This window comes from Rhinolophus ferrumequinum, chromosome 8 (genome assembly GCF_004115265.2).
Source record: "Rhinolophus ferrumequinum isolate MPI-CBG mRhiFer1 chromosome 8, mRhiFer1_v1.p, whole genome shotgun sequence".
Classification (NCBI taxonomy): domain Eukaryota; kingdom Metazoa; phylum Chordata; class Mammalia; order Chiroptera; family Rhinolophidae; genus Rhinolophus; species Rhinolophus ferrumequinum.
This window is the reverse complement of record NC_046291.1, coordinates 47,846,636-47,868,351: the sequence shown is the minus strand read 5'-3', so window position 1 is coordinate 47,868,351 and position 21,716 is coordinate 47,846,636. Positions and strand designations below refer to the sequence as shown.

Sequence of the window (21,716 nt, the reverse complement as noted above, 5' to 3'; positions counted from 1 at the left end):
TACACAGTGGGGAAATGGATCCGCTGGGGCCAAAATCCTAACAGCTATATGTATGCATCAGCAAGGTCCTTCATTATAGTTGATGAATTTCCCCACTTTGAGAGAGAACAGTTTCTGTGGTTGGCAGGTCGAAAAATGTTTTGTCTCCTTGAACAGTGTTATTCGTTCAGTGCATACTCAGTGAGTCACTGCTTCTCATCCAAAATTCCTTCAACCTGAGACTTAGGAGCCTCTATCTGAAAAAGCAGGAGTCCACTGGAATCCTCCAGGCCACCCTGGTGCCAGAAAGACAGGGGGATCAATGACACAGTCAGATCAAGACTGAATGTGGGCAGAGATTAGCATCATATCCCAGCAATCTGAGGTCGACATCATCTGGCCATGAAACTTTTATTCCTACGCCCATATTTCCCATCAGCTGTCTCAGATCCTGCAGGGAACAAGACGGAGACAGACAGAGGAAGGGAGGAAAGACAGAGAGACAGAAAGAATGGACGGTGTGACATTTGGATACAACCTAAAACACATACTACTACAGTTTCAGCTTTAAATATATGTGTATATATCTAATAAGCAAACCTGACATTCTTTCTCTGGTGAACCTCATCCCAGCACTGATGGCAGGTAGGGAGTGAGGTGGAGTAAGGGTTAACCTAATACAAACTAGTAAGGTTAGTTCAGAGGGATACTCTGCCCAGGGCTAAATCTTCCTCTCACACCCGGAGGCAAGCTACAAATAAGAAAGGAAATGCACTCATCTTAGAAGGAAACATGAATTATTCCAGTCAAATAACTGCTTAGTCAATAAAATTCACTTCTATCAAATTTTCTACATCTCAAATTGCAATTCCACCTTTAATGGCACAGTAATGACACTCACTTTTGCCTTTTAAATAATGTGTTTGGTCAATAACAGAACTTACAATTTTTACTTTAAAATTTTATAGCACTGATTTTTCAGTTACAAGTTCCTGGAGGGATAGTTTGAAAAAAGTATTTAAAATATAATATAGTTTTATATTTGGAAATGAAAATATATGTACTGATTTTCATAAAACAAACTGCAGAAAGTCTCTTCTTGGCTAGTGAAGACAGGGCTCTTGTATGTTCTTATAAGGGTACGAGTTTTTAAATGCTGTAAAAATCTATCTCAACGAAGAGCATTATCTTCTTCCTGCTATCTCAACGAAGAGCATTATCTTCTTCCTGTAAGTTTCCTGGGGTTCCCTTTTAATTGGGTATGCATTGGGTCTGTATTATGGCTACTTGGGCCATAATAAAATCTCTTATTCTCCTCTTCAGACTGCATGGAGACCCTAATTTAATTTCTAATTCTTCTCTAAACACATTTACACTTATAGTAAAATTCATTTATAATAATGCTTTTGGGGGAGTTTCTGATAACCCCTTGGAGACTTCCCAATGATAAGAGACTAAACAATATTTTACTGTTTATTTCTTAATTCTAAAATAATATGCCTAACATAATCTTAATAAAAACAGTAGAGTGAAAAATAGCATTAAAAAGCTATAGATCAATCTCATTTATCAAGTGCTAACTGAACCCGGCAATATATCAAAACAATAATACAATACCAAACAGAGCCCATCCCAGAAATAAAAGCAATACAAACCCAAAGACATAAAGTTTCTATACAGTATATAAATTAATAAAGTTGAAAGTAAAAATTGCCCAGCATAGGGATGGGGGTTAAGGGTGCAATATGATTCCAGAGTGCCTGTTGCTTTTAATTCTGTCAAAATGCCTGCATCATAAACACTTGAATCAAAAGGTTCATGTTGACAGATGATAGAAGGTACTAAAAATATTTCTACCATTCATACTATTTGCTTCTCCAATAAACATCTGCCTCCTACTTACTCTTAACCTATTTCCACCAACATTTCTATTTCTTATGGTTCTTAAGAGGACATTCCATATAGTTTTATTTTGACGGTCCATTTTATTCTTAAATACATTGTGTTAACTATTTGGCCAGAAATCAATGATCAGCAGTAGAGTTATATAACTGTAGAACTCTTTTAAGGTTCTTGAGCCAAGCAGGCTACTTATTTACGTAACAATTTTTGACATATATAACTTTGATCTATCCAAATATCAGCTTAAGCGAGTCAGAATGTGCTAGCTAGAATCTCACCTTAGCATTCTGATGTGATTCCAGTATGACTGAATTTGTTATAGAGCATGACAATATGTACTTTACTTCAACGATGACTGGAGAATAGAGATTCTTTTTTTAATAGCTTCTATTTTTATTTTCAACCCTCGTGGCTAAAATATATAGATGACTTTTTTATTTGTTAAATTTATTGGGGTGACATTGGTTACTAAAATTATATAGGTTTCAAGTGTACATTTCTGTAATACATCATCTATATATTGCATTGATGATTCTTCATAAAGCCTTTTTATGGTGGAATCAAAAACATTGTAGGCTCCACGATCTGTGAGAAGACAGGCAAAGAAGCACTTGGGAGACTTGCATTATACCACTGACATACGAATTGCTTCAGGAGACCTTCCTCCACCAGGATTTTCCTACCAATAAAATGGGGGTGCCCATGTAGTGTTGCCCACCAAAGAATCACAAAGTTGAATGGGACCACCACTGTTGTCTGACCCTCTGCCCGTAGGCAGCCAAATATTTAGATGGTATAGAGTAAGACCCAGGAACATTGGAGTTTAAAGATACAGATTCAACTCTCAGCTGTCATTTTCTAATTGTGTAACCTGGAGCAAATAATTTAAAATCTCTGAAGTTATTTTATTTTATTTTTTGCGCTAAAAGAAGAATTTGAAAAAAAACACAACAATTTCTGAGCTATCCTTGCTTTCTATTATTTCCATGCATTCAGAGCAGATGGTTTTTGAAAATTTTCCATGAGGATTTGTAAGGTAAGATTCTTATATCACCTTTATTTCTTTAAGAAGCTATTGTGCATCAATCATGAAGAAATGAGATTTCATTGTTATGATCTTTCATTTTTTACTGATTGGTTAGCTGTACATTCTGACATATTAAATGACATCATTTCTACAATTAACTCAATGAATACTCTGCTTTGAGCTCTCCTTTTTCTAAGGAGTGAGAATAGTCAATGCGCTATTTATAAAAAATGACAAGTCAAGCACGAGGGAAAACACTGACCTCCTAATTCCATTCTTAACTTCCTGCTAAACAGGACAGACTGCAGTTACCTCATCTGTAATAAAACATTTAAGAATTGTCTTACCTATCCCATAAGAATACTGACAGAATCATATGAGTTAATATATGTGTGAAAATTAAATTATCCGCAAATGTAAATTTTGATGTTATTATAATGATTGATGCTTCTAACAGCTTCAAAGATAGTGAATGTAACAAACTGTATACCTGGCATACATTCTACCATCTTCCAGTTGATTGTCTTTCTAAATTTAGCACCAGACCCACAGGTCTATCTGTTGGATGAGCTCCCTGCCTTTACCGCCCATAACAAGTGCAGTACAAACATTTTACATCACTGAACCATGAAGGGCAGAGAGTATTTTTCCAAAGTATTTTTCTGGGAATAATTATGAAGGATCATCTTCTAGGTGAATGGCTATGACCTTGTACTTCCAGCACAAATCGAACTGTGTTTTATATACTGGTGTAATTTTAAGAAGGAGAATGACTTATTACTCTGTGCATGGCAGAGGGAACACTAACCCTTGCTTAATCCAATCATCTGTGCATAATCTTCCCCCTGACAATAATTTGAAGACAAGAAAGAAGCGGCAGCTTGATTTCCAGTTTTCTTTTACTTAAGAAATCTATGTTGCAGTCCAGAAGTTGGTCATAATTTGTACAGTTTTAATGTTTTAAACTGGATGAGTCTTTAAAGCATAAAGCAACAGAAACAGCCATGACCAGAAACACCAGAAGCATCAAGATCAAATCTTAAAACAATGGATTTTCTGGATCTAGAGCAAAATGAGCTTTCAGTCTCAAAGAGACAATAATTCCCATCACCCTGTCTCAGAGGTTAAAAGGAAGAGCAAAACTCTCATCAGGTCCCATGACTATCCTAATTATGAAGGTATCATGTCAAATATCTAAGCTGAGATTTTAAAATAAATTTAGAGTCAAACCCTGAAAAGAAGAAATGGATACTGAAAGGTTCATCCAAGGACTGTCTTCCATGACAGGAGAGAATAATTCGTGGCTTATTTTGAAGCCTCATCCTAGATTTGGAAACAGAAATTTGGACGAAATACCTGGAACAAATTTCAGTTATATTAAACCGCAAGTACCACTGAGAAATCATGACAAACAAAATTTACATCAGTATTAAAGGATTTGCAAAATTAATTAGAAACATTTTTTTAAATGACAGAAAGGAAAGAGATATGTGTAGGGTTTTGGAAACAGAGTATACCAAATAATCAAGCACCAAAGATGGACCAAGATTTCCCCGATACTGCGGTGGACATAATTACTCACTGCTATCAAACACTGGGTGGCGTCTTTAAAGAAAAGGTATTGATTTCTGAGTCTATTATGTGCTATAGACAGCAATTCTTCCAAAACACTGAATATGCTTTTCAGACAGACAAAGCCTGTTCCGACCTTCTGATGATGTCAATTAATTCCAGTGAGGAATCATTTTAAATTCTCTCCAGTGAGAGAATTTCGTTATTACATTTTTGTTTCATTTAAACCCCTTTTCAAGAACTGTGTCTAATAGACCTGCAGAGCATCTCTGGGCAGCTCTAACTTACATAACCTCATTTTTCAAAGCTGTTCATTACTTTCTCCTCCTCTTAACATGCTCTCACTCCAGATCAGGGCCTCCCTGGGGGGACTTGGCTGCCTGCTTTGGTAATAGTAGAGCCTACCTTTGAGACTTTTTCTCATTTCTAAATGGAGTGTGCAGAATATGAAAGGGGTGGGGGCAGTGCTCCTTCACGTCGTTGATTGGCAATGGAATCAGAATCTGCCAGTGAAAATAGCCTACAATCATATCTAGGCAGGATATTATCCAGGGTGCGTGTGGGAGACATAAAAGAAAATAATGGCAAATGACAAAAAGAAATGGTTTCATTTCTACCTCCAATACAGAAAAGAAGAAAAGGAAAAATTAAATATCCAAGTACATTTTAAAAATAAAAATTATGAAGTATGCTACAAAGTCATCTTATTTTCTATTTGGAATTCTCCAACAAGGAATATAATGTACCTTCATTTAAACAGCATAGTCCATAATTTTGCTAAACAGAGAATAAAACTCTCTAATTTACACTGGAACACCTCACTTCTCTGCTTAGTGAAATTGAACACTATTTTCAGATTCTGACTTGAAACAACTTTTTCAAGCACTGATCTTCAACTTCTTTTCATCCCTAGAAGGGAAAAAAAATTCATTAAAAAACCATAAATGTAAAATGTTTTGTTATTTGCCATTGAAAACACAAATATGGGATAAAATATTAAATTATCTATTGCCTAGTTGTATGTGTACAAAGCAATCATTATTTTCAGAGATTCCTAACTCTTTAGCCTGTTAGCTTTTCTATTTTTCTTAGAGACATAAAGCTCAAACTTGGTTACAGATATTTATGAAAGGGTGAAACGCCACCAGGCAATGTAATTTAGAAATTATGTTTCACTCAGTCACACTCTCTCCCTGAAATTAAATATGTAGAATCTCAAACTTTATTTAACTATCTATACATGTGCACGATCTATGTATTCATGATTCCCTGAAGTGAAGATGACACAATCGGGAAATAATGAAATCCATCAAGCATTCCCATGTGCCATGAGGAGATGGAGAGGGGGAGACAATGCCCAGCTCTGCCATGTATAATCCAACTGATCTAGAAACATTCTTAAAATCTCTCACATTCCATTTTCCCATCCAAACAATGAGGATGAGAATAATTACCACAAGATTGGTGGGGATTAAATTAGATAATGTACACAAAGCACCTATTGCAGAGTGGGCACTCAATAAATGGTTTCTGTTATTTTCTTGTTTAAGAAAAACAAACACTGAGAGATACTGCATGCTCTTTTGATGTCCATAATTTGCTTTAAACTCTTTAATAAAGATTATGTGAAGTTATGTGTGTATGTGGAGTGGGGTAGATTTAATATGCCATAGAGGAGCAGACAGTTGCCCTATCAAGAATTTACCCTCCAAGGCTAGTCAGAAAGCTTACTCCCAATGTGGTTATTACAAGTGATGCAGAGATCTTTACCTGCCATCAAAAGCATGGGGCTTTGCCGATGTTGAAACAGACTTTCACTCGTGAAATTAGTACTTTACGAAATTAACCAGCACAATGGATATTAGATTGGGACTGTAATTACTGAAATTAGTAGTATTTAAGATATGTGTATCGGTAATAATATTCTAGCGATACTCCCTCAAACCCTGTATTACATAAGGTATAAAAATCTAGCAAGTTCTAAACTTATATCCATATGGATGGGCCCTGAGGCTGTCCAATCCTGCCATGGGGTCAGAAAGTTATGGTTGCTTAGTGCCTCTCTCCAAGAGCAATGAGATTCTGCTTCTGAAATATTACGAGTGTTTAGATCATCTAAAACAAAGAGAGTTTAGACTTCACGAAGTTTACTGAAGCCCAGAGTGTCTGAACTATTTGACCCAACTAGCCAATAAATTTTTGTTTAAATAAATGTCTTTATATGCAGTAGAATTTGGTCTGAGTTCTCTTTCATTAAAACCAAATAGCAAAGTTATAGGAAAGTAGTCAGCTCCCATTTACTTCAAACATTTTGGCATCTATTATGATGTACATAAGAGCTATTGTGAACAACCTAGTAGTTGTGTGCATAGGCCAGTTTGCATCATGCTAGCCTTTCCTTATAGTTCAAAAAAAATATATTGACTTAGACTAATGGTTAATTAATTCCTTGTGGAATGTGTGCACATACAGAATAAATAATAAAAGTGGAAATAAAGTGAAATCAGAAATCAAAAGAATGCAATTTTTAAAACTGATATTCAAGCTGGTAAGGGTTCAGTGAGTTGATATACTGCTATTGGCATTGTAAAGTAATACAATTTTCTGGAGAGAAAATGGGTGAAATTTATCAAGAGCCTTAAAAATAAATGCTCCACCAATAAGCAAATGAAAAGATACTCAACATCATTAGCTATCAGGATAAGGCATTGTGGTTTTGATAAACCACAATGAAAAACCACTTCATACCTACTATGATGATTATAATTAAAAAAAAGAGATAATAAGTATTGGCAAGGATGTGGAGAAATTGGAAAACTCATGCACTGTTAATATAAACGTAAAATAGGGCAGCCATTTTGGAAAACAGTCTGCCAGTTCCTCAAAAAATGAAATAATTCTACTCCTTGCTATATATCCAAGAAAAATGAAAAAAATATGTTCACACAAGAACAGGTATGTGAATGTTCATAGCAGCTTCATTCACAATATTCAACAAGTGGAAACAACCAAATGTTTATCAACAGATAAATGGCTGAATAAAATGTGGTATAACCATATAATGAAATATTATTTGGCCACAAAAAGAAATGAAATAATACTGACATGTGCTACAATGTGGATGAATCTCGAAAACGTTATGATAACTGAAAAAAGCCAATCATATTGTATGATTCCATTCACATGAACTGTTCAGAAGTAAATCCGTAGAGACAGGTAATAGATTGGTAAACTGAGAGAGCAGGCGGCAAATAGAATTACTCTTAACAGGTATGGTGTTTCTTTGGGGGTAATGAAATTGGTCTAAAATTGAGTGTGGTTATGGTTATACACATCTACAAATATATTAAGGACCATTGAATTGTATACTTTAAATGGGTGAATAGTATGGTATGTGAATTTTATCTCAATAACGTTGTTATAAAAAATTATTATTCAAACTCCTTGACTTAGGAACCCTAAGCATCAGTTTGAACCACAGGAAATTACCAATATGTCTGACCTACAAAACCACAGCTTAATATAGCTATCCTAAGATGTGGTCCAAGATTTACCATATTTTGCCATGTATTATGCACACTTTTTTGCCCAAATTTGTGAGGGAAAAATAAGGATGCTCATTATACATGGATAGTACTAATTCCGTATCTATAAAAAAGTTTTCAATTCTTTTATTTATGCTTATGAATTAAAAGTGTAACTCTAGAAATCAATAACAATATCTGTATGCAAAATAATACCCTGGAATGCGATAATCGGTTTTGTTGAACTGAACAACTGAACTTGCAATGATGAAGAGTTCTTGGCCTTCTATGATGTGTAAATATTGTAAATTTGTTACCAGTACATAAAATTTCTTGTACCTTGTATCTGTTCTTGTGTTTTGCAATTATTTGTTATATAAAATTTCTTGTACCATAATATGTTTTAAAAAAATAAATGCTAAAATTCCTTTATAATACAAAAAACAAGTACCTAAATGTAGACAAATAAAAATTTGAATTAAAAAATTAAAATGAAAGATTTTTCCCCTGAAGGTTTGGGCCAAAAATGTGGGAGCACACCATACATAGCAAAATATAGTATTTATAAAGAAGTTCATTAATTGTAATTTTATTATAACATGATTTGGGAAACAACCTAAAAACAGAGGAATAAAATGATTAAATATAATGCATGATTACATGGTAAAATGTAATGCAAACATGTAAGTTGCATCCTTGAAGAATTGTTTGAAGCACGATAAAATACCATGTGTACTACATGATGCAAATTTGGAAATATACCTTTGTAGGTAAAAATAAATAAATATAAGAAAATATGCCCAAAATATTAACAGTATTATCTCTGAAAGTTAGGGTTATGAGGGATTTTAGTTTTTCCTTTTTTTGTAGTTTGCAAATTTTCTATGATAAGCTTGTATTACTTTTATAATTAGGAAATAAACTTATCATAAAAGGAAAGGAAAATAAACTGAGAGATGCCCAATTCAAAGATAACCAAATATACTTGAATTTCTACTAAATTTCACTTTTAATAAAAAAAAATTGATTTAAGTTTTCAAAATTTGAATTCAAGTATTCAGTATTCGAAGGTTAAAAGAAACAATCTTGCTGTTTTATTCAGACAATAAGACTAAACTAGTTATTCAAAGAAGACAGTTCTCTGTCTTAATTTGAAATCTCCAACAAACAAGAATCCACAACACCCTATTCTACTTCTTTAATAATAATTCTTTCTGCCAACAAGTGCTTATTTATTATATTTCTAATCTGTGACAGCAGACTATTCTCCCTTGTCCAAGTCTTGTATAAATCAGAGATAGAGTTTACAGGACAGTTTTTTTTTGTCATTTTGTACTTTTAAAAGTGGCTTGACTAAAAGTCTATTTCATGTCCTACCAACTATTAAAAGCCATGGATGTATTTGTCTCTGAAACTCAGAATGCATGAAACTCCCCTCAGCCCCGAACCTTTTCCTCCCAGATGCTCCAGATATACATACATACATACATACACACACACACACACACACACACACACACACACACACACACAGAGGGTGCCAAAAAATGTATACACATTTTAAGAAAGGAAAAAACTGTATTAAAATTGTAATAGTCAATATATACTCATAACAAAAGATGAATACAAGTCATGTGTATACATTTTTTTAGCACCCCCAGGTATATCCCAGATGGCTTAACTTCCCTGGTTCAGGTGATGGCAAATTGATATTGTGATTACAGCTTGATACACAGAAGACAACACCACACAAAGGTATTTGAGGTAAACATAAAAAGACAACACTTCCTCATACTTCAAGTCTAGTGCTTAAGGCAGCCTAGAGGGACACACAATTTATGTGAACACCTGGAGTTTGAGGAAAAAAGAAAGAGATTTAGTTGAAGAGTCCATCAGTTTATCATAATTATTTGAGGATAAAATACTGCTCCCTAGTGCAAGATCCTATTCTACTGTGAGCCCTTTTCATATTACCTTGACTTAATTAAACACACTCATATGAATAAAAGCTACAGAAAAAAAAAATCCAAAACTGTTGGATTATCTAAATTTTAAAAATTATATATCTAATCACTACTTGAAGTTATGTTATATACTTATATGTTTACTTTACTGATTGTCTGTCTTTACCACAAAAATGTAAACTCTGAGGGGACAGGAATTTTTGTCTATTTTATTAATCAGTTTAACCCTAGTACTTAGAACAGTGTCTCAAACATAGTAGCGTCTACTAATAAACAGAAACTCAATAAACAGTGAATGAATGAATGGTTCTTGCACACAATGGAACACTATTCGGCCGTTAAAAATGATGTTTGGATCAATGATCACCCCAAACCCTCCCCGTTCTGCATTGTAACAATTACAGTCCTGTAACTTATTTAATTCATTTGGTTCATGTTCCTGCTATTTCATGTTCCTGTTAAATGCAAACTACCTTACAAGGTTCTGCAAAGTACATGAAAAGAGATAGAAAGAGGGATGATGCTGCATTTAAGCACTTAGAAACATAAAAATGGAAGCTAAGTAAGCAGGAAATTACAAATGCCAGCATATCAGCCATCTAAGGACATCAGAATTTTTGCAAGGGGCCTGTAAATCTGCAGTCACACCACCTATTATTTGCATTGGAAATACAAAATACACTTTGTAGGTATTGTCCTTCATTTTGTCAACTGTATTATTAATTTTTTTTAACTTCCTGAATATTTGGCCATCATATATTTTCTCAATGAATGATTAGTCAAAATCCAACTACAATCATTGGGGACAGCTGAAAAAAAGAGTTAAACTATAAAACTTAAGAACTGCTAGTATCAAGGACAAACGTAATCACTTTTGGAAAAGTGCTTTAATACTTAATGAAGTCTGAGATGACAGGATTTGATTTAAGCCTTGAAAGAGGGTGAAGAAGAGGAGGATTTTGTGCAATTAGATAAGCATATAAATAGAAGTATGGGCATGAGAAATACATGACAAAATCAGGGACACAGTGACCAGCTGTTGTTGAGTGTTAACCCCTAAGTTGGGCCCTGGCAGGGAAACTTGCCTTCCTACCCCAAAGTTAGACTTTGCCTAAAGAAAAGGCAGAGACTAGAGCTAGAAGTCCACAACAATATTTCTCCAACAGAAAAATTCCCTGAAGTTTAACCTGAGTTCTGACAGGTACTGTATTGGTAACAGTTTTCTTGTAAAATGTGCTTGTTTCTGATATGGTCAGATATAGTCCAATGAACACATAGAATATGAATAAATGGGTCTCTGAATCTCCTGTAGTTTCACAGTGATTATATGGGACCTGGGTAATAGCCATTAAAAGGCAAAAAAGTACAGAGATGAGACAGTTTAAATGTAGATAAAGTGTAGCAATTACCTAGTTATGAGATTCAATCCAAATTTTTCCAGGACTGAAATCTTATTGATCCAATATAACTTGCAATCATGAGCCACCTGCCAGGACTTTCAAAAGCTTTTTGCTGAACACTGATTATTAATTATAATTTTATTGCAACAGGTGTTAAAATCTAAGTTAATTGGAATATCGGCAGAAAAAAGGGAAGAAAATGAAATGAAAACACAAGGGCCACTTCCTACAATTAGTTAATTACTACTCATTAGCTGAATATCCAAGACGATGGAGTATTAATAGAAAACATGAACTTGCCTGGCAGAGTTGTTGTCATACCAGTAACCATGTATATAACAAGTTGTGGGTTTTTTTAAATAACTATTAGGAAAGTACTTTTGCAGAGTACCTTTGTGTAGAAACTAACTCTTTATAAGACGATAGAAGAAACCCGTTCATCTTTGCTCCCACCATGTTGATTTTATTAACCTAACGAGTTGTTTAGGTATTGGCTATTATGGCAGAACTAGAGGTTGCAGCCATGTCTAAAGGCTTTCAAAAAAAAAAAAAAAAAAAAAGAATCGTATGCCAGTCAAATTCCATGCAAGTCACACATCTGGGGGCTACATTCAGTCTCTGGGACCACCAATTTGCCACCCCTATCAGCGTGATGTATTCAACATCCATCCTCCTCACGAAAGTGAACTTGAATACTTTTTGCAGCCTTGACCTCTCACCAGGATCCTATACATTAGCCTTAGCACAATCAGGAACAATTTAACAAATGTAAGGCCAAGAGCTTATGAAATCCTCCCCGTTATCTGGCTATGAGCCTCAGGCCTGTTGCAAACAACAAAACTCCGGCTTCTGTTGGATTCATTAGCATCATCCATGTACCATCCTCAACACCAACTGGCAAGGCAGCATCACCCATAACAAGTTCCTGGAATGTGGCCAGTCCCAAGGCAGCCAAGCTCAGTTGGCTGCATCCCAGCTCTGCAGGGTGTCTGAACATGTTGGCACAAAGGAGAGCAGCAGGGTAGCTGAACACTCTGAATAATGAGCTGGAGAAAGGTGACCACAGGCTAAAAAAAACCCTATAGAGATTAGCTAAAGAACAACTTTAAGCCACAACTGCTTATATGTCAGCGGTTGGAAAGTAATTGCAATAGACATCTTCTTCATTGCAGCGCCATAATAAGAAAGGGCTCCATGCAGCCCAGATATAGGCAGCCTGGTAAGGGTGGTTAAGAGCTAGTGCTCATTTCCATATGCCAGGTTTCACCTGGAGTGCCCATACATCTTGATAGATCACAGATGTTTGCTCCCATCCAGATCTCGTTATTTTATTCTACAAAAGAATACCTCGCCTTACTCACCCAGGAGTTACGAAGTGATAAATTCACTGGCTGTCACACCACCAAGATCAGCTAGCTTATACGTATCACTGAAAAACAGAAACATTTGCTGGAAACCTACGAAGTGAACCAGAAAATTCCAATCATCCCTTCTGTATGATCTGCCTTTGTGTGCACTTCCAACATGAATTACCGAACTAGTAATTTGTCAGTATATAACTTAAATTATTAATCTGTGCATATGGTAAACTACATTTCACACACAACTCCAACCACTGCTGATTAAATTACTGCTAGTTATGCAAGAACTGTAAAAAGCATAATGATTTTAATATGGTTAAAAGGAAAGTTGTTAAGCAGAGGCTGAATGACCATCTGTCAGGGAAGATTCCTGCACTGGATGAGGACAGGGCTGGTGGGAAATGGACTTGACGATCTTTCCAGGCCCATCCATCAGCTACGACATGTACTACAGCACAGTCACTGAAACCTAGGTACAGAATTTTCAAGAAACACAATACGGGTATGTAAACAGCCCAGAAATGAATATATCACACTTAATTTTTAATTTATCTCAGGCAAACAATTTACTGAGTCTCATATTGCAAAATTTTTTTTGCATACAGAACAGCTGATAGTCTCCAGAAGTTGACATTTTAAGATATCAGGACATACAAATCATATTATGCTAAATGTGCCACAAATTCACCACGACCCACACGAACGATGACATAGCAGTTTTGTGTATCAAGTAAAATAGATGGTGAGATTTCATGACGATCACTTAATGATAATTAGTGCTACCTTAAGCACCTTATGTCTATGATACACTCTACTCCTCACGACAACCCTCCTGTGGAAGTTCTGTGGTAAAGAGGAATTGAGCAACTCACTCAAGGTCAGTCAAATAATAGAGAACAGGGCAGAGGCCGGATCCTGCCCTGAAGGCTGTCTGATCTGGAGCCCCTTACCTAACAGTAAGCACCAGGCTTCCATTTCCCTTCCTCGTTTCCTTCCTTGGAAGTAACATTGAAACTTCTGTTGCTGGAGTCCATACTGGTGACTGTGGGAGGCGGTTGTCTGAAGCCTGCCTCGTAGACTAAGGAAAACTAACTTGAGTTTCAAAATGTGAATTGAACGAAGTCGGCAGCGCTCTGCAAAAAGAGGTGTATGCATGCTGCTACCATTGTAAAAGGGTTCAATATTTCTGAAAGCTATTTGATAACTTGGAATGAGGGCTATAAAACTTTCCTTGACCTTTGACTCAGTAATTTCAGTCTTTGGAATATACCCCAAGGAAATAACACAAAAGAAAAAGGTAATTTGTTCAAGATGTTCATTCAGGGGTTATTTGTATTAGTGAAAAACTGGAAACAACTGAAATTTCCAGTAATAGGACAGGGACTAAGCAAACTAGACTATTTAGAAAAAGAAGAAAACTTTATACCCCCTAAAAATGGTAATGTAGACTATATCCACATGTGGACATATATGTAAGGAATAACTTTACACAAAATGTAGAATACAAATTAGTAGAAGCATAACCTCGTACAACCAAGTAAAACATTGTGTGCATTAACAATCACAAGAAAACTGAATTTAAAAAGAAGCATATCCCTCATTTTATCGCTGAAACGCCAACAGTGGAACTGGCATATAGACTGTGCTTAAGAAAAATTTATAGACTTAAATAATATAGAGGTAATTTTTTTAGCAGAGAGCTGACTATATCTCTCACATGTATTAATGTGCTGTCAGTAAAAGCTAACCTTTTATGAGGACTTCCTATTTGCTAGGAGCTGTTTCAAATCCTTTCCCTGTATTCTCTCATTTAATCCCCCTAGAGCCTTATGACGTAAGTATTATTATCATCTGTCTTCTAAGAGGAGGAAATTGGAGGGAAGAGAAGCTAAGTAACATGGTTACACATGCTACAGCAGAGATGGAATTTCAACCCAGGGGGACTCACTATATGACCTGTATGTAGCCATTATGCTACAATGTCTTCCCATATTTGGAAGAAGTATCGAGACCCTATTCTTGCCCATTAATCATTTCTAGATACTGTGCTTTTCTTCACTACTTCTGTTTGGTTTACAACACGCAGAATCCTTGCAGGAAGGAACAATAACCAGATACCAAAGTTGAGATAAAATACGCACTCCATCCACTGTCACCTGCATGAAGACAATCTACCTGCCCTAACTGGTAAGGCTTCTTCCAAGAAGTGAGACTAGAGCAGGGTTTTTAAATAAGGAGAAAGAATTGTAAAGGTTGGAAAATAAAATGCTGCTGTGGGAACATAGGATAATTACAAACAAGGAAAATATAACATTTTGAGCAAGGAAATACTCAAATGAGGTGGAATCTAAGAAATAAGTAGCCTGGGGACAAATAACAAGCATAGAAGAACATTTTAAAACTTCTTTGGGAAATGATCATTTAAAAATAAAAATTTACGTTTTACACTTGCTTAGTTTCCCATGTTTTGCCACGTATTGGTTATTTATGATCTTATTTAATTCTCATGCTGTAGAATGGTGGCGAGTAGAGTTAACAGGTGAGAAAACAGAGTCAGAGATGAAATGGCTGCTTGTCCTTAGCCGAGCAGAAACTCTACCCCAGCCCTTGTTTTCAGTAAAGCTAAACACGGATGGCTGTTTAAGACAAGACAAAGCCCTGTGCAAGCCAATCCTGTAAATCATTCAGAGCTCATGAAACCCTGGCTCCTAAGTAAATCCACTGAGAGAAGTCCAGAAAACAAATCTAAAATAAATGGAATCAGAGATTAGAATTAAATATACAATGGGATCTATTACATGAAAGAGGCAGAGTGAAGGCAGAACCATTACCTGTATGAACTAAATGTCTGGGAGATGGCCTGGGCCTGCGGTTGTTATACTTGGAAAGCAACAAAACTCAAACGCTCCTATCTAAAGCCTTACAAGAGGCACATTGTTATCTAGGACTCTGTCATCTGTGGTACAGAGTGCACAAGATAAAATTTTTGCTTTAGCTCTACATTCCACAGAAACATTTGCCTAGTGTCTGAGGTGGCCTACGTTTTACACATTTCTAAACTCCTCACCTTCTCACCTGACTCTGTCTGATGAAGGCCTATGCTTTCTTCAGAGGTCAGATCAAATGCCATCTCTTCCAAGAAGCCTCTTCAGATTCTTCAGTTGAGACTAACCCTAGCTTTCCTAGGCACCCATCATGCCCTGGAACATCTTTTTACCGACCTTACATTCTGCCTCGTGCAGCTCCAGGATGACGTAACATGTTTGGGATTTATATTTGTGATCCCTATGACACCAACATATGTGCCCCGCACATTGTCATTGTGTATTGAATTGGTAAGAAATTGTCTGAGGTCCTATCATGCTCTAAGTGTTTAGAAACCTTTTCTGGGATTTCAGCTGTCCAAATTCGACTATAGAAATAACCTCAACAAAGGACTCTCGTCACTTGAAAATCTTGTTTCCTTATGATCATATTTTATGTTGACCTTTTGTACCAGATATTTGCACTAATTTAACTAATTTAATGCATTAAATTAGTAATTAGCACTGGCAAATAGCAACCTCACATCCAGAAGGTTAAATTATAAAGTATCTTTTTTAATCAAATAGGATTATGGCAGTCATCAAACTTAAGCAAACTAACTTGAAATTTGCTTTTACCACAAATCTTATAAATATGCCATCAAATTCTATTTACTGTGAAAGTAAAAGCTTCAAAGCCAGAACTTCAGCTCTTTGAAGAGTCTCTCTGTTAATATGAACTAGTGAATAAACTACTGGTGAAAGAACGTAAAATTTCAGAGCAAAAAGTACATCACTTCTACCAAGGTCAACTACTCCTCAGGGATAAAAATAATGTTCTTTTTATTAGCAATTTGGAATAACAATTAAATAACATTCATTTCATTGAGATTTTTATATAAGAACTGAGAAAACAATTCTCTGTCGTAGTTATGAAAACACAACAGAAAATGCTGAGTTTCTGAAACAATATATTCTTCCTATCCCCCTTATTTTCCTTGGGCCCAGTGTGGTGGTGGTGTCGTACTCAATTAAAAAGCTTATTATAAGGAAGATAAAGACCAGGGAATAATAAGAATACTACTGAGGTTTATAATGAAAAGCAAGCTAAGAAAAATGTGAAATTATTATTTTCAATTATACCATATTCTATGAAATATCAAAAACTCCCATCACATTTTGTATAACATGACAAAAAGCTCTTTGATTCATGAATGGGCTAATCCAACAGCTATTCACATAATTCCTGTCTTTTTCAGGGGGAACATCAATCAATGATCAAGAAGAAGAGTGCAAGTCACAAAAGGCATGAAATCTTACTTTTTCATCATCTTCAGTAAATGGCGCACCTTCAGGAATCTTATTTATAGCTTGGGCCACACCGATAATCTCTCCATCACTGCTTCGGATAGGCATGCATAATAGTGATTTTGTCTTGTATCCAGTTAGCTTGTCAATTTCATCATTGAATCTTCGATCCTAAAAATAAGACAGGGCATTAACTGCACATGCATTGTCAGGGAGAAGGAGAGAGAAGTGTATTTCTATGTATGATACTTTATTCCTGGGAAATTTACACCACGGATTTTTAATGAAAATAACAGATTTGATATCATGTTGAATTCACCAAAGGGAAATAAATGAAAATAAATCAGCACCATAGTTGTTAGCCATGGTAAATGAAGAGAGAAATTTTAAACCTGACCACAACGACATCAAAATTGGAAAAGGGACAAGTATTTTAATGGAACTCCACACTACGCTATTAACATATTAAAATATTTTATTTCATATAGACAGCTGGCTATGAAGTATCATAAAAAATACATAACAAACATATTATTAAGCACTGTGAAAAAATATGCAGAAAAGCACTTCTTTACTTTTTCTGATCAAATGATCCTGTAAAAAGAAAAAAAAGAACCTATGAGCCCATAGTGATACTTTTAAAATACTCAAAAAAAAAAAAAAAGTGTGGTGAGGAGGGAAGACATAAAAGGCTTACTTACAGAATATCAGCCAAAAAAGGAGAAGGAATAATACAATTATATAATATCTATTTTGGAAGTACCAATATAATAATGGATACAAGTAAGGATCATCGATCGATGCTAATGCCATTGGGTACAAGGTTGTTGTTAAACAGGATATTCACATAGTTCCAAAGTGATACGCCAAGGCTTCCTCATTAAATTCAAAGAGAAAAGATGTCTTTATCCTGAAGAGATCTGGTGGACACCATCTTAAATAAGTAATCAAACTTAGCATCATCGTTAATGAAACAAAATAAGATCACGTGCCTCCTACTGTGTTGCAATGAGAAGGATACAACATCACCAAAAAAATGAAGAAAAAGAAAATTAAGAAAAATGCAGATTATTGCTCATTCTATCAGAAACCTGGCCTGAACTCCTCAAAAGTGTCAATATCATGAGAGACCAAAAAAAATTTAAATAAAAATAAAATAAAGTCATGGGAGCTGTGTTGTTTTAAAGAAGACTTAAAAGGCTTGGGATCTAAATAAAATGTGTGATCCTTCGTTGGAAATTTTTACGTAATTTGTTAAGGGGACAAGCAGAGAAAGCTGAACATGGACTGTGTAAGGTTACATCAATGCGTCAATATAAACTTTCTTGAGTGTGATAGTGGTATTGCAATTATGTAAGAGAATGTTCTTATTTTTAGGACATACATGCTAGAGTATTTTGAGGTGAAATATCATAATACCTTTAATTTACTTTGAAATGGTAAGAAAGAGAGGAAGGGAATGGAAGAGAACAAAGGGAAAGGAAAAGGAGGGGAAGGGAGGGGAGGGAAGGGAAAAGAAGCGAAGGGGAGAGTGGGAGTGAGAGACTGAGGAAAGACTGTCTCCTAAAGGTAATGGACAAAAATGTTCCAAGGAAGATGATAAACTGGATCCACGCTCAATGCTTCAAGCCAGGGGCTGAAGTAAGGAGTCTCCCAATGCTCTAGATATCCCCTTGTTAAAAGAGGCTTAAAAAACAAAAACAAAGCACTGTTTTCTACCACCATCTAGAGCCATGCATTTTATGTAAGGGCCTAGGACGGCTGGCTGTGGACAAACCTCAAGATCAAACACTGCTGGCCTTCTGACCAGGTCTGTGGTACCCCTAATATCACAAGGTCAGGAGGAAAAATTGAAAACCATTTGAATGTTGGTCAATAGAAAAATAAACAAATTATGATCTCTTGTGTTGATAGTATGCGCTACAATTTAAGTGAATAAACTAAAGCTACTTGTATTAACGTGAACAAGTATAAAACCATGTTAAGTGAAACACATAAGCTGCAATCTGACACCCTCTATATAATACCACCGATATTTAAAAACAATGCTTAATGTTATATATGGATTCAAATATGTAGCAAAAGAATAAAGCATGCATGGGAATAATGAATTCTAAATTTATTCAAGTAGTTACCCTGGGGAGGCAGGGAGGAAATGGCATTAAGAGGAGGTAGAGAGGAGGCTTGAGCTCTAAGTACAAAGTTTTCCTTCTTTAAAAAAAAGTGTAAAGCAAAAACTGAGGTTTGCTAGTTGGGAAGTGGGGTGGGGATAAGGGGGAAGGTGAGGGGATTAGAAAGCACAGTCGATAACCACAAGATTGCCATGGGAATACGAAAGTCAATTTGGGGAATGTAATCAATAATGTTGTAAAGATTTTGTAGGGTATCCGATGGACACTTGTCTCGTTAGGGAGACCACCTCAGGGATGATGTAGATGCCTGATCACTGCACTGTACACCTGAAGCTGAACACTAATGAATGTCAACTACAAGTTTATATATATATACATATATATATATATATATATACACATATATATGTATAGTTACAAGAAGTGGAGTACAGCATTAAGAATAGAGACAGTGGAAACGTAATGGCTGTGTGCGACGTCAGAGGGGTAGTGGATGGGGGTAGGGAGGCTGTCACTGTGTGAGGGATATAAATGATAAATGTCTAACTATTACATTGTTTTGTGCACCTGAAACTAATAAAAAATGTTATAATAAAAAAAGAAAACAAAAACAAAAAAACTATGTGTTTTATGGGTATATATAATTGTCAAAAGAAACCCAACTGTAACCTTAAAAAAAATGTAAAGTAAATGTACTACAATGTTAAGATTTTATAAATTCTTGTTTAAATGTTTGAAACATTTTATAATAAAAATTTTAGGACCTTTTTGTAAAAAATGAAGACGTGGAAGATGATACAGGATTGGAATAGGCAAATCCAGTCAGGACATTTCAGTGGTCCAAGTAAGGTGAGAGATGGTCTGGGTTAAGAGAAAGGCAATGGAGGTAAACAGTAGATGGACACGTTGGAAGTTGAGTTTACAGTACTTCCTGACAGATGATTGGTTGGGCATGGGGGACTAGAGAAAGAAGAATGAATCTCAGGCTTTAATTTGAGAAACTGCATAAATGGAAGTGCCATTTACTGGCATGGGGAGATTGAGATGAAGGTCAAAGTCTACATATAAAGAAAGTCAAGAAGGTTGATAAATCAGTTTATTAAACAAGGTGAATTGCATCCCAAACTGAATTAACCAACGCTAGGCATTGGCATTTTTTATATGCTCATAGGTCATTGTCATAGGAGAATAATTTTCCTAAATAATAAAGAGCTTAGTCACTAGTGAAATCAATAAAATTCATTAATAAGGAAAGCCTTAAATTGGGAAAGAATAAGGAGAGTGGTACAAATTCTGGTAGTCGCATATCGGTGGGTGGACCATATTAGAATGGACTTGAAAATCTGCACTGGAGTAGGCCTGGCCTGCCTGCTCTTCCCTTTGGGATAGTCGCCATCTCTGGAGAACGGACTAATCCACCAAAGTCCAATTCTGAGTAGACCAACCACCAAGACTGTGGGAGAATTCTTTGTTAAATTATACAAAGCCACACGAAAACAATAGAACAAATCAGCATGACCATGGGGCACAAAAAATTATAAACATCTCTCACCTTCCCACCATCTCTCCAACTCTCTGCACCTATCTGATAAACTTGTAATTCAAGGAGAAAAAATAATTATGTTGATATATGTGGCAAGTGCTAATCTTCTAATTTAAAAGTTGAGAAGATTTATTTTATTAAGTCTTAGTGGGGTTTTTTTGTTTGTTTGTTTGTTTAACAATGCATCTTAAAACATGCTTTGTCCACGGCTTCATTACAGTACTAATGGGATAATTCTCATAAATTAACTCAAAACTTGATATAATCCATCTAAGGGAAGGTCAGAAGAGTGATACAATTCCGTGCTTTCCTAATATGTATTAATCTCTAGATTAATTTTCCAATTTTTAAAAATAAAGCTGAGCCCATAATTGAGGTATAAATTAATTGTAGGAGATGAAAATAACTAGGGAAATAATGAGATGAAGGGACCTATCAATCTGATGCTATAGAGGAAATAAAGTTTAAAAACAGAAGATAGCAAAAAGTAGATTTTGCTAGCCCAGCAATGGACACAAATGAGTGGAATAGGGGAAAAACTTCAGGCACTGTGGAACACAGGGCCAGGGGCCACATCTAGTCCAAGGTCAGAAAAAAAATCTCCCAAAGAAAGTGAAATGTTTAAGCTTATACCCAAAGGATCAGAGTCCGAAGATGGGACAGCATCCAAAACTAGCAATTGGAAGCTGGTAAATTTGAGAAATTAAAAGAAGATGAAGATGGCTCTCAAGGGAAATTAGAGATGTGACAGAAAAGACCAGCTGGACGTTGCTGAAGGGGTGCCTGGTGACCAGGTTTAGAATTGCAAATTTATCGTAGAGGAAGGGGGGGTCACCAGAGGGTTTTAAGAAAGTGAGTGGTAGTAATATGACTAATGATTCATTTTAGAAAAACCACTCTGGCTTATGTGTAAAGACTGGGTTGAAAGCAAAAGATCCAGGTGAGAGATAAACTCTCTCTGGACTGGGATAGTGGTTAGTG

The 21,716-nt window shown here is 35.7% G+C and overlaps 1 protein-coding gene across 1 annotated transcript in view; it reads right to left on the bottom strand.

Moving 5' to 3' along the window:
- The window catches only part of PDE11A (phosphodiesterase 11A), a 319,917-nt gene that overhangs the window by 254,521 nt on the left and 43,680 nt on the right, over positions 1–21,716 (bottom strand). The window contains exon 2 of the mRNA XM_033111416.1: positions 17,073–17,231. Within this exon, the coding sequence (XP_032967307.1) occupies positions 17,073–17,231 (159 nt within the window). The remainder of the gene's footprint in view (positions 1–17,072; positions 17,232–21,716) is intronic.